We start from the raw sequence: 15,323 nt of genomic DNA, 5'->3' as shown, positions 1-15,323 counted from the left end.
GGGATGTACACACATACACCTGTATATATATGTGTGTTCGTGCGCATGTGTGTGTGTGTGTGTGTGTATGAGAAACTGGAAGTTTGAACAAGACTACTTTTGTGTCCCGGAAGCCCGGGAAGGTGAGGGTTGAGTCCCCTTGCAATTCAAGGATTCTTAGTTGTTTTTATTTATATATTTTCTTTCTTTTTTTTTCTTCTTCTTTTTCCTTTCAGAGAATAGCCGGCAGATATTCACGATGATGCTCATCGCCCTCCGGGCCTCGAACCGGTCTCTAAAGCTGAGATACACAAACCTACCTCGTGTGGGCCTTACATTGGGCCCATGGTAGCTATACATGCACTTGTAATACATAAGAAATATACAAATTGAAAGGGTGACAGGACCTGTCTCCAGGTAAAACACACACCTCTTCTTCTCGTGGGTCCTGTATAGGGATACATGCACTCATAGTTATACATACACATGTAATACATAAGAAATATACGAAAAGAAAGGGCGGACTGACCTGTCTCCAGGTGAAACACACAACTCTTCTTCTCGTGGGTCCTCTATAGGGATACATGCACTCATAGTTATACATACACATGTAATACATAAGAAATATACGAAAAGAAAGGGCGGACTGACCTGTCTCCATAGTGATAGCTGTATGCTGTCACTAGCGGTAGTTTCCGAACTGAGCAGACCTGCCACGATTAGATGACCACTGGGTAATAGAATTCCCAACATTACCGAAACCATCCTCTGCATGGGCATCAGTGTATAGACCATGAACACAACGAACGCGACCTCCCATACTCCTTGGATTGGTAGCGACAAATACCTACTATCCGGGTAGTAACTGTTCTGTAGGATTAAACGAGTGTTACCGGGAGTAGGGGTCGAACCGGCAACGGCGTCGTTGTTGACAACATTGGTGACCGCTTCGTCCTCGAGACCGACCCGGTACTTTCCGGCCGCTTTGTCAGATGTAAAACCGGACGGAAAAGAGGGCTTCAGTATGGAAGGGTTTTCGGTGCCGCTTTGCTCGTTGCGGTTGTTGTATTGATGGTCATGGTTGGTTAGATGCTGTTTATAAATTGTGTTACTGTGTCCTCTGTCTTTGTTGTTGAAGTCGGTTTGGCTTTCGAGAGGGGGTCGATCGCCGAATGGAATGGGGAAAGACATCGTGGCAAAAATAACGAGGAAAAACATAAGGACGTAACAGAGGGGTATGAAATACGTTTCTTCCATATAGCGGGTATTGATGAAGACGAAAACAGCAATGAAGAAAAGGCATTGTAATAACAAATAGATGCTCCGAATGGTCGGATAAAGGAGGTAGAAAAAATTGAGGGCTGCCAAGCAGATTGTTAATAATATAAACACGGCTAACATATAACCGATACTGGTTTGCTGTAGTTTGTATATATATCTCTTGTATAACTTTTCCAGTTCAACATTATCAAACTCATAGCGATTTAATAGTCGTTTTAATCTCTTTTTCCTCCGTGACATGATATATTCCGTTGTGGGGTTTTTCCCTTGAGGTCCACCGTTTCCAGTCATTTTAGTATGACTGTTGGTTATAAATTGTAGTATAGTTTGTTTGTTTTCTTCTTACTATTAACGCATTTCGAATAAGAAATAAAGTATATATATATATGTATGTAAATATATATATATATCCACTCAGAAGAAGAGGAAAACAAACCGTAATAATAATAATAGTAATAACAATAATAATTATAATTATAATAATGGTACTAGTAATAATAATGGTACTAGTAATAATAAACAAATTTTCAATAAACAGAAATACAAAGAAATAAAGAGAGAGAAAGAGAGACAAAAGATTTGAAACAAATCAAAAAAGAAAACAAACGGGGAGAGATGATGATGACTAAAGCTCTCCTCCTTCAACTTCACCTTTCTACTCTAAGTATCACTCCAGCCGCCACTCCAAGTGCCACTCATAGTTGCACTTGGAGTTACTAGTGGAAAGGAAGTCGGAAGATATGCCCTTAGCCGCTTTGCTTTACACCACAGATCACGGGATCAAAATACGCTTCCCTCTCTTTGAAGTCCATACGAACCAAGTGGGAAAGAAAAAAAAAATGGGGAAGAAAGTAGAAGAAATGGAAAAAGACAAAAAAAGGGAAAGAAAAGCGTAAGAACAAAATTCCCAAGATATATACGGTGACCTCCTTCTGTTATTTCTCTAGTCACTCTATTTATAGTTTCCCCTTCTTGCCCTGCCACCACTCCCCTGCCTCCTCCATCACTTCTTCTGTCTCTGTCTCTGTCTATCTCAGTATACATATCTCTCTCTCTCTCTCTCTCTCTGTCTCTCGCACTCACTTACTCACTCACTCTCTCCCTCACGCTCACACACTCACTCACAGAGATGCACACACACACAAATTACTTCTCCTCTGACTCAGGCAAAAATATTCCATTCTCTGCACTACATTTACCAAATCTATCTATCTATCTATCTATCTATCTATCTATCTATCTATCTATCTATCTATCTATCTATCTATTTATCTATCTATCTGTCTATCTATCTATCTATCTATCTATCTATCTATCTATCTATCTATCTATCTATCTATCTATCTATTTATCTATCTATCTGTCTATCTATCTATCTATCTATCTATCTATTTATTTAATGGTATGCATGTCCACACACACATAGGTATATATATATATATATATATCATTAACATTTATATGTATATGTATACGTGTTTGTATGTATGCATGTAAAATATGTATGATATATATTCTTTAAGACGTGTTTTTGCGAACACAAACTCAACACAAGACTATATCACACTTCTCTTTGCTTTTCTCTCTGTCTCTCTTTCACTTTCTCACTTTCTCTCACTGACTTTTTTTCTCCCTCTCTCTCACTCTTTCTCTATTTCTCTTTCTTATACAACCGAACAAAAAAAAACCCTGTAAAAATTGAAAATATTTAAGAGTTTCCTCTGCATACAAAGCCACGCTGCTTACAAATGCTTACGTATGCATACGGACCTCCCCCCCCCATATATTTACTTACATACCTACATACATACATACAAAGGTATGTATGTGCATCTATACACACATATGTAATGCGATGTCAACAAGTACTTTTATTACTTTGTCTGCGTTTTCTACGACAAAAGTCTACTATGTTTAATCATAAAACTTTTTATGTAGTAATATACAATGTTGTTAGGATATAAATCATTACTAATGATATTTGTAATTACCATTATGATTATAACGATGATTATAATAATTGGATGAAAAAGTTTCAAATGAAAGAACGGAAGACGAAACGATGGGAGTAGATAACGGCGCGGAGATGGAAAGTAAATTCGGTGGCGCTAAACCTCAAAATTGAGGGAATAAAAATCAACTTTATCATAGCAGTTATAGTAGTAGCAGTAGTGGTCGTAGAACTAGTAGTAGTAGAAGCAGCAGCAGCAGCTGCAGTAGTAGTAGTGGTAGTAGTAGTAGTAGTAATAGCAGTAGTAGTAGTAGTAGTAGTAGTAGTAGTAGTAGTAGTAGTAGTAGTAGTGGTGGTAGTGGAAGTAGCAAGAACCGTTATGATTAAATTTAAATCTTTCTCTTACTCTCTCCATACATACATACATACATACACTCATTTATAAATACACACACGCACACACATACATACACACACATCCATACACACACGCATATATATATATATATATAAATATATATATATATATATATATATATATATATATATATATATATATATAAATATATATATATATATATATATAAATATATATATATATATATATATATATCTCACACGTTTATCAAAATTCTATCTAGTAATATATGTTTAACGGTACGATAACAATTTTCAAGGTTTCAATTATGAGTATCAAGAAAAAAATAAAAAAAGACAGAATACAATGTACCCTGGAAATATCAAATCATTAAATTCAACAACTGGTAGAATAAATTTTAAACAAATAATCACATAAATGAATGAATATATAAATAGACAAGAAAAAGGAACAACAACAAAAAGCAAGGAAGAAATCTCAACGAAACTTTCAGACGAACAACAATAATTTTTACTTCAGAGTGTATATTTTTTTCACATACAATTTCATTATTTTTAATTGTAATGACATGCAGAGGAGAAAGGTATGACGAAAACTGCAATACGATATATATATACATATACGAGTGCGTGTATATGTGTGTGTGTGTACTTCTTTTTTTCTTCTCTTTTCTCGTTGAGTTCTTTTTGTTTTTGTTTAGTTTATTCTTCATCATCCAGACTCCACAAAGTCCTGAAGTACAGAGAAAGAAAGGCTTCTACGGCTAAACTAATCAGGAAAAAGCATTACATCTTTCTATTTTTATTTTTTCGGTATTTGGGACAGTTCGTTCAATATTTTATTCTCTCAATATATATATACATATATACACACAAGCATACATAAATACAGACATACACCTACATACATACATAAATTACACACACACATATATATATATACATAATATATATATATATATATATATAGATAGATAGATAGATTGATAGATATAGATATATATACATATATATATATACTTTTATATGCATATATATATATATATATATATATATATATATATATATATATATATATATATATATATATATATATATATATACACATATATATATATACACACACACACACACACACATATATATATATGTATACACACACACGCACACACATGTATACATATATAATCGGGCAGTTGTTTTAATGTTTTGAGCTGTTAGAAATTTCCGATATATTTCATCCTTTATTATTACAAGGATACAACTGATATTATATTGTTTCGATATCATTTATATACCCAATGTTATGGTTCAACGCACTTCAGGCCATTGTTATTTTCGTTTTTAGTTTTCCCAAAGTTAGTAATAATCGGTAAAGGAAAGAAAAAAAATTTAGTTTACACAGACATGCTATTTGTGTTTGTACGTGAGTGTGTGAGTGTATGTATGTATTATATAACGACCTGTATGTCTGTGTATGTGTATACACAAATACAATACATACATACATATATACATACACATATATATATATACATACATACATACATACATACATATATATATATATATATATATATATATATATATATATATATACTTTATTTAAAAGCAGCAGAAATATAACCTGGTATTTGAGTACTCTTTTTTCCACCTTGTTGCACGTTTTATGTGCTTACTCCGGTATATATATATATATATATATATATATATATATAATTTATGTTAACCGTCTATTAAAGTTTCCGGTAATACATATTCATTACTGTATCCACATCTATATACGCATACATGCATATACACACACATATCATATGTATATATACGATATGAATGTATGAATATGTATGTATGTATATATATATATATATATATATATATATATATGTATGTGTGTGTGTGTGTGTGTCTGTGTGTGTGTGTATATATATAATGTATGTATGCATGTATGTATGTATTATGTATATATAATGCATGTGTGGGTGTTGTTTGTGTGTGTGTGTGTGTGTATTCTCTACACGGCAAAACTACATATACACATGTCTATGAATAAGCTTGTCTGTTCATATATTCTCTCTCTCTCTCTCTCTCTCTCTCTCTCTCTCTCTCTCTCTCTCTCTCTCTGTGTCTCTCTGTCTCTCTCTTTCTCTTCTTTTTTTTCTTCTTCTTCTTTAATCGACCCCGTATATAATATCTGGATGCACTGCTTATTTGTTTCCGCCAATGCACGGACACACGGACACACACCGTGCCCCGCGGCCGAGAGAACGAGGTAAACAGGATCGCGCCCGCCTATTTCCCATCTCGAGGAAGGCTCTCTTTTCTTTCATTCTTCCGATTATCGTCATCGTTTCAGCTATAACATTTCTCGAGAGTAGCTCTGCCGCTGCCGCCGCCGCCGCCGCCGCTACCGCCGCTACCGCCGCCGCCGCCGCCGCCGTTAACGTTGTTACTGCTGCTGTTGTTGTTATTGGTGATAGCGCCGTTGTTTCGCTTATAGTTGTTGCTTGTTCTATATCCGGCATTGTTGTTGTTGATGCTGTTGTTGGTAGAGATGTTGTTTTAGTAAATATCTTCTTTATTGTCATCATCAGCATCATCACCTTCATCGGTATTATTGCTGTTGTTGTTGTTGTTGTTGTTGGTGGTGGTGGTGGTGGCGGTCGTGCTGATAGTCGCAGTGGTGGTGGTGTCGGTGGTGATGTTGTTGTCTTTGTCGTCGTTGTTGTTGTTGTTGTTGTCATCAGAACCGCAGTTGACGACGGTTTTATAAAGCCCGGCTTCGCTCTTGACTCCATCTTAACACGTCGAACTCCACTCAACCAGCATCTTCCTGCTCTCTCTCTCTATTCTATAACCAACTCCCTTTACATTATTCTTTCTCTTCCCCACCTCTCTCTCTCTCTCTCTCTCTCTCTCTGTAACACACACTCTCTTCTTTTCTCCTTTTCTCTCACTCTCTCTAACTCATTCTGACATTTCTCTTGCGTTATCTCTCACTCACTCCCGTTTTTCTTCCTCCCCCCTTTTCTCTAGATATTTATGTATATATATGTGTGTATATGTATACTCATATATATATCTGTTTGTCTGTCTGTCTGTCTGTATGTATGTATGTACGTGTACGTGTATGTGCTTCTGTACTTCCTATTTGCGCATGCCAGTGTATCTTTGTTCACCTGTCCATCCACCCTCTATCTATCTATCTATCTATCTATCTATCTATCTATCTATCTATCTATCTATCAATCTCTTTCATATGTTCCTGCATATATATATATATATATATATATATCACTTACTCTGTCTTTCAATATACATGTGTTTGTGTGTGTGTTTGTGTGTGTGTGTGAATGTGTATCTGTGAGCATTTGTGTGTGTGCGTGTTTGTATGTGTGTATGGTGGGTGTGTGCATGTGCTTGTATGTCTGCGTGATCTACAGGTTCGTCGTTACTCTTTCCGTCTCTCTCTCACTATAGGTCTGTCTGTCTGTCTCTCTGTTTGTCTCTCTGTCTCTCTCTCTCTTTCCTAGACACGTTCCCCTAATTTCCTTTCAAGCACACCCACATACACACACACACAAACACACATACACACGCACACATTAACGACACGGAATCACAAACTGACACATTCATTATAAACATTCCCTCTCCCGCCACTCTCTTATCAACAGTACCCTTGCTAATCCTACACAACCTTACCAACCATGCTAGCCACCTCAATCCAAACCTCCCTCGCGTATAATATTTCACTGATTTTCATCTGTCCATTACAACATTTCTTCTTTCCATTTCTTAACTTTTCTGCTGTTTACATCACCTTTTTCTATCACCCCACCATTTTTCTATCCTAGTTTTCTACATAGGCAGTCTATCTATCTGCCTGCCTATCTATCTATCTATCTATCTATCTATCTATCTATCTATCTATCTATCTATCTATCTATCTATCTATCTATCTATCTATTTGTTTGTCTGTCTGTAGATCTATCTATCTGTTTGTTTATCTATCTGTATGTCTCTCTGTCTATCTATTTGGCCGTCTCCCTATCTATCTGGGGCACCACCTTAAAGCATTTAATTGAACAAATCGTTCCCAGAACATATTTTAAGCCTGGTAATTTTTTTATCTGTGTCTTTTACCGAACTGCTAGGCATGATTCTGCCAGCTTCACGCCTTGCATAATAATAATAATAATAATAATAATAACAATAATAACAATAATAATAATAATAATAATAATAATAATAATAACAATGCTTATTATGCAATGTGCAAGGTGCACCATAAAGATTTGCCCATTATTCAGATTTTCACAATATAAAAAGTGAAAGCCAAAACAGAATAAGTAGAACAAGAGGAGACACGTGGGATAGAGTGCTGATGAAGAGGTCACAGAAGGTGATATGTTAATTGACAATATATTAAATATATTTAAAATTCAAAATGGCTACCCTTTGCTTTCACCATTGACCTTGATCTTTTCTCAGCTGAAGTTCGAATAATGGGTAAATTAACAATAGGTGAACGAATATTCTGCAGCTGGTATATTTCATAATATTACCAGAAGTCATTTCTTCGGAACCGCTGTGACAAAGTAGTGCATACGATTCCGGTAAAATAACTCCTACTGTTATTCTGCATTATACATTACATGATACGCATGACTAAATTGTCGTTAGCATTCGTGTTTATAGATACGATGCGTGATCGATCACCTGTGAGGCGTTGAAACAATTGTAAAGCTTGTAAACGTTATACCATAAACTCTGCTCTTCACATATTATTTTTGTTCTCTACAACGGAAGTAAAACTTACGGTTTTACTGTTTGTTCGAAACCTGAGTTTCCGCGGGAGAAATTTTCCTTTATACAAACATTATACAACTTCAGATAGCCACCGAGTGCTATCTGGGGAAACGGCCGGATTTTATAATCCCCACAACCTCAACGCGCGCGCGCACCCCCCACCCACGTATATATAAATATATTCTTTTATTCTTTTGCTTGTTTCAATTATTTTGACTGCGGCCATGCTGGAGCACCGCCTTTTAGTCGAAGAAATCGACCCCTGCACTTATTCTTTGTAAGCCTGGTACTTATTCTATCGGTCTCTTATGCCGAACCGGTAAGTTACGGGGACGTAAACACACCAACATCGGTTGTCAAGTGATGGTAGGGGGACAAACACAGAAACAAACGCGCGCACACACACACACACACACACACACACACATATATATATATATATATATATATATATATATATATATACGACGGGCTTCTTTCAGTTTCCGTCTACCATATCCACTCACAAAGCTTTGGTCGGCTCAAGGCTATAGTAGAAGACATTTGCTCAAGATTCTACGTAGTGGGAGTGAACCCCGAATCATGTGGTTGGTAGCCAATTTCCTACCCAGCAGCCAAAGGGTTCCATACTGTTTACGTATGCCAAACTCACTCCCAAGACATTAGTCGATCCTGGGCTATAGTAGAAGGCACTTGCTAGGTGCCGTGATGTGGAACTGAACTTGAACCCACTCGGTTGCAAGATGAGCTTCCTAACCACAAAGCTTTCAGATAATGTTTACCCACTGTATAACTTGCACACATACATATTAAACTCACACCGGATTGTAACATATACTTATGTATATGCATGACACTTCCAAGGTTTCTCATTATTTCGTTCCATTAAGAATTCATATCAGCGTAGATGATATAATGGAAGTCAGGGTTTATATATGTTTGTGATAACGTAGCGGTTAGGTGGAAAATTGCATTTGTGTAATAAATCGCTGGTTACTATGTTGTGAAATACTTGTGTGTGTATGCATGCATCTAAGTATATATACATGTGTGTGTGTGTGTGTGTGTGTGAAGAGAGAAAGGAGAGAATGTAGGTGTTTCTGTTTGTTTGTATGTTAGAATTGGAATTGCAATCAAAAATGAGGCAGGCATATTCTTTCCTACTCAAGGTACAAGGCCCGAAATTTTGGGGGAGGGGGCCAGTCGATTAGGTCGATCCCAGTCTGCAACTGGTACTTAATTTATCGACCCCGAATGGATGAAAGGCAAAGTCGATCTCGGCGGAATTTGAACTCAGAACGTAAAGACAGATGAAACATTTCGCCCGACGTACTAACGTCTCTGCCAGCTCGCCGCCTTAATGATATGCTTTAGACTTATTTCCAACTCGGTTCTAAGATTTAGAAGACTATCACAGTACAAGAGACTTCATAACAAATTTATCTCAGCAGTATATGACATTTGGTTTCGAAAAATTCCTCACTCTCTAACTAAAAAAAAAAAAAAAAAAAAAAAAAAAAAAAAAAAAAAAAAAAATTCAAGATGCGCGTAATTCTCAATTTATGAATGAGTGCTTGACAACGAGCAGACAACTTCGGGTCTATTCGATCTTATTTGACCTCATCAAGTAAGCGTGGATGTTTCATAATCTCTCGTCGTTACGAGCGGTATACTGGAGCACTTTTGCTCATTGTTATATACCGTTTGTGTGTGCATGTATGTGTGTGTGTGTGTGTGTGTGCGCGCGCGGGTGTGTGTGCGTGTTTATGTATGTATATTTTGATGGAAAACTGCATTAAAATGTTTAACAAACGCAAAAGATTCCATCCGATCTTTCGGTATGTTATGGTATATGTGATGAAGCAGCCACAGCTTTTGTATACAGCTCTTTCCTATAAACCCGTTAGGCATGATAGTGATTTCTTGTTGGATACTGGTGAGGATGCAACTCTGGCGCAATAAATGAGATCTGTTACCCTCGCTTTCTTTTTGAAATTGCAGGTAAATTAAAAGGTGCAGCAAAATTTACAACATTATTTCTGAACGAGTGTTAAAAGATAATATCTTAAAAGCAGCAAACAGAGATCTCCGTTAATAGTTGTGGCAAGAAAGTTCGGTAGTTTTGTGAAGAGACACAGCAATCTATTGCAACATATGCTGTTTCTCAAGGAAGCAAAATCGAGAACGAGTAAGAAGGATGCCTTGTCGAGAATGATCTAGATTATACTGAGTAGGCCATTTCATAGCCTTTATATAAAATATAGAAATGCAGTTTTTCTCTGTCTCTGAACATGAAAGACTGTATACATTGTGTGGGAATATACAAAGTATGCCTTGCGGAATTTATCCTCAAAAAAAATAATAAATAAAATTCGACAGCGCTAGATTCTATTACAAGGAAAGGATTTAGACAGAAGTTTGTGTACATAGATGTTCCTACACCTATCTCCAAGAGAATTAGGGCGAAGAAATTAATCTGGTTCTATTCAGTTCTTGTATGAGGTACTAGCAGCATTAACGTTCGTATTAACTGACATTGCCTTGATAATCCGAAATCATCATGCCATCGTATCTATTCGCACCCGAGTGTATCCAACTTAAATAATCAAACAAAATCCATGTTCTCTGCCACGAGTTTTAGCCTATTACCCATCATTCTAAGCACGGTCAACTTCTTGTAAATTAATTTAGACTGCAAGACAAACAAGTGCTAAGTATACAAATATATGAAAGGTTTGCATCAAATCTATTAAACCAGACAGTCGTGTATTCAATAGAGATTGTACTCAACAGAGAATGTCTAATAAGAAGGTGTTCTTCTATACAAATATAAACAATAAAACAGTGAAAATTGTGCGTCAGAATTTCAGAAGTTGATCAAAAGGCAAATGCATACAGTAGCTAAGAAGGTAAAAATCATATAAGCAGATCATAAAAGAGAGATATATGTAAAGTAGTGGCGTTGATTAAACAAAAGAAACTTAGCTCTTAATAACATAAAAAACAGCTCTTTTAATGACGAATTAGGTACAGAGACAGGAATACACTTAAGCAAATTACTCAAAGTAAGAATCTCTTTACCCAGACAAGAAGATATATTGCTCAAATTTTGACAACATATAAGTCAGTCCACACCAAATTATATTCCTCAGTCTACGTGCCAATATTTCCTTACATCTGAACTATGATAAATACAGAAGAGTTAAAATCAAACAACTGTAAGAAAATCTAAGAGATAAAACGTTATATATCGAAGATAAAATTGAAGGTGAATGTAATAAAACTGATATATATAAGAGATAATAATAACTACATACTCAACACGAAATTTTAGAAAGAAAACATTTCACAATTTAGAAATAGTGACAACAATAAAATATGTAAGCCTGACAAGAGTAATATATTCATAATCATGGATAAACATGAATATAGTGCAAAGATTAACATTTCACTCAGAGATGAAAACAAATTTATAACTATTTCAGAAAGATAATGCTGCCCAATTGAAAGTTAAAATAACCTAGTTAAAGCAATAAATTGCACACATGAAAGCCACTTATTTTCCATCTATGAAAAAGATTTCACTTCCCAGCACATACCTAGGGAACAGTAATGATGTGAAAAACAAACCTTATAAATCCATAATATTTTAGTTAAATACAAGACAGAGTGATTGCAGAAACGCTAGTCCGTCCAGCAAAAATGCTCAGTGACATTTCGTCTGTCTAAATGCTGTGAGTTCAAATCCAACGAGGTCGGCGTTACCTTTCATCCTTTCGGGATCGATAAAATAAATACCAGCTGAGTACTGGTGCCGATGCAATCGACTTGCCCCTCACCCAATATTGGTGGCTTTGTGTCACAGTTTGAAATCAATATTTTAGTTAAATACATCAACCATATATGATCGTTAAATTGTGAGATAAAATTTATCATATAGTACAGGTGACTAGTACAATATATAGTCAATCAAATAATTCCTAGAGGTCGAGGAACAAATAACTGAGGAAGACAACCTGTACACTTTAGATGTAGAAAACTTGATTACCAACGTCCTAATAAGAAAAATAATATGAATCATATTAGATAACGTATGTAACTATCCAAGATGCCAGCTAATATACTGAAGAAATTATTAATGCTGTTGAAGAGAAGTACTCCTTTGCTATCCAGCTGGCAAATTATATTAGCAAAAAGATGGTTTAACTCCTTTAGAGGACACGTTCGTAGCATCCATCGTGACAACCAGAACAAATTTATTCCAAGTACAATACAAAAAATATATCTAGGCGATAATGGACACATCGGAAGACGACAAGAAATTATAGAAAGACTTAGTAAACAACTCTGTTTTAAAATTCTATCCAGAACAGTACAAATAAAAATTCTATGGAATTCAATGACTCCATTTTTATATATAAATATTCAAATAGATGACAATATACATACCACATTTGAGTCCACTGTGTCACGTCCGAGTGACACAGATAAATGTAAATAGCAGCATAGATACAACAAACATTGATATATATATACAAAATGTCAATTATAAAATTTCTATTTAGAAGAGCATTTAATGAAGCCGTTGATAACGAAGTTCACTGAATAAAATCAACGCTATTCAACAACGGAAATTCGAACAATAAATTAGACTAATTCAGAGAACAATGCAAGAAAAAATACAAAGCAACACATGCCTCAGACATCACGCCTATAAAAAATACACAAATCACTCATAAAGTGTATTAAATGAAAACTATAGAATTGATGAAGACATTATTAAAAATATCGTAAAAGATAAAATACATCACAGCAAATAATTATGAGACGTCATATATATCCTATATATTTTTCGAAAAGTTTTGCTGCAGTCGTCTCTGCTTAGGCTTTGAGTTGGGTTTGGTATATCCCTTGACCCTGTATAAACCTAATATAATTTGTTCCCTCAACCACATGCATAGCTGAAGTATTGGAGCAAGTGTAGTCTATTGACCTGAGTATAGCAAATACTTCCTGCAGAACAGCGTGGGATAAAATGAAGGATCGAAGAGGACTACCAGGATTTGAACTTGACCATTAAGGAAAGAAGTTAATTATTGCTCAAAGTGTTATCATCTATGTCACCCTTACAAACCTGATAATTATATCCCAATATATTGTATTAAGATAATAGTTGCAAATTTTGGCACAAGGCCAGTCATTTCAGGTAGTGCAGGTTAGTTGCATGATTATACATTCTATCATTTAAATTTACTTGTTTTTGAAATAACTAAAGATTAAAGTGAAAGTTCCATATATATTAGTTCGTTGATTAGTGATCATTAACCGTATTCATGCAATTTCTTGTAAGAAGTAAATCAATTCTATGTTTCCTCAGCGCAGCATAGCAAGCGAGCTTGTTAGTCATGTGTACTAAATTAAGAACCGAACAAATAATTAGGCATGCGTGTGTTTGCCCACGAATAAGATACTAATGTCTAATGTAATATATCAATTGGACAGCAAGTGTGAAAGTTGTAAACTTAATGTTATATTGTTCGTATAAGAACGGTACTTTTCAACCAATTCACCTTTCGCTCAGAAGGCGCAATTGCAATGTTCATACACGAAACAAAACTAGCAAGATTAACAATGAACAACATTTATACTTTACAAAAATTCCCATAAAAATAGAAAATTAACGATGAAAGCAATATTTATACGACGAGTATCTTCTCCAGTCTGCAGAAAAATGCAGCAACGTGCTCTACTCAAAAGAAGAGAAACCTCATTGACCTTACTGAATATCAACCTGTCGCCATAACTTCCAGAATTTCAAACGAGGTGGAGACAGTCGTAGATAAACACCACCATGATTGTCTTCAGTATATCGTATTCTCTTGGGGCAGGACCCACCGGTCACTCACAAATGGTCTCTTAAGAATTTTATTGAGAGCAATATTATCTTTTTTTTTTGGGGGGGGGGGGTTAAAGTTAAACATTAATGGGTTCTAATTAACTCTCGTCTCCTCGTTCGGAATTATCAGATCTTTCCAAGATATACAATGTTGTCATTCTATCAATCCATGGGTATTGCAAGAGAAAGATTACGCCAAAGGGAGAGTACGAAATTGTTGTCATTTCTAACCACTGCCATCTACCCACATTCCAAGGCCTAGAATAAGCTTTCACTGCTAATAGCTATTCCTAATCAAGGGTCGTTTACAATCAATGTAGAAGCATTTCACCAGCTCATTACAGCTGTTTCGAACGCATTTTTTAGATAAAAGAATGAGAACGTTACTTCATTGCAAAACACTGTAATCATCAATTTCAAAAGCAAAAGAAGATCCCAAGAATACAGCAGGGACGTGGCTGAAGTCTGTTGAGGGTTACTACATAGGTTGATTTAATCTCTAAGGAAAGTCATTGCCTAGATAGATGTGAGTAGCGTAAAATGTGTCATAATATATTTTAACAAATTGAGTTAAAAAAGCAGAACAATAAAAGAACTATACCCTGCAATCAACAGACATATTTGTCCAATCTCAGGCAAAATCAGAATCGTCATTGTCCCCATTGTGACTTCAAAATAAGCCTCAACTGACTTCAACCACATCCCTGCTGTATTTTTGGGATATTCTTTTGTTTGTAAAATTACGTTTCATCTGATGGTTACGGTTTTTTGTAATGGAGTAATGTTCTCCCACTTCTATTAAAAAATACGTAAGAAACAGTTGTAATGAGCTGACAATTATCCATCGTCTGTTATTATTCAATTGATTATAATACACCATAGGGATTTATGACACGTCGGACACCCTGGAGTATACCAAAAACGTACGTATGCTTTGGACCAGCCCCTAAGCGCTAAATACTTATAGGCTCGGTTTTCTTTGTGTACACAAATGGAATATCCTATTTGATATTCATCAACCATAAG

At 35.5% G+C, this 15,323-nt stretch overlaps 1 protein-coding gene across 1 annotated transcript in view; it reads right to left on the bottom strand.

Annotated features, from left to right (window-relative positions):
* The window catches only part of LOC106868905 (uncharacterized), a 695,008-nt gene extending 692,514 nt beyond the window's left edge, over positions 1-2,494 (bottom strand). The window contains exon 1 of the mRNA XM_052974592.1: positions 631-2,494. Coding sequence (XP_052830552.1) covers positions 631-1,551 — 921 coding nt within the window. The 5' untranslated portion in view covers positions 1,552-2,494. The remainder of the gene's footprint in view (positions 1-630) is intronic.
* Positions 2,495-15,323: the final 12,829 nt, after the last annotated feature.

The sequence above is a fragment of the Octopus bimaculoides genome, chromosome 18 (assembly GCF_001194135.2).
Source record: "Octopus bimaculoides isolate UCB-OBI-ISO-001 chromosome 18, ASM119413v2, whole genome shotgun sequence".
Taxonomy (NCBI): domain Eukaryota; kingdom Metazoa; phylum Mollusca; class Cephalopoda; order Octopoda; family Octopodidae; genus Octopus; species Octopus bimaculoides.
The sequence above is the reverse complement of the archived record's forward strand: the minus strand, read 5'-3'. Positions and strand labels throughout refer to the sequence as shown.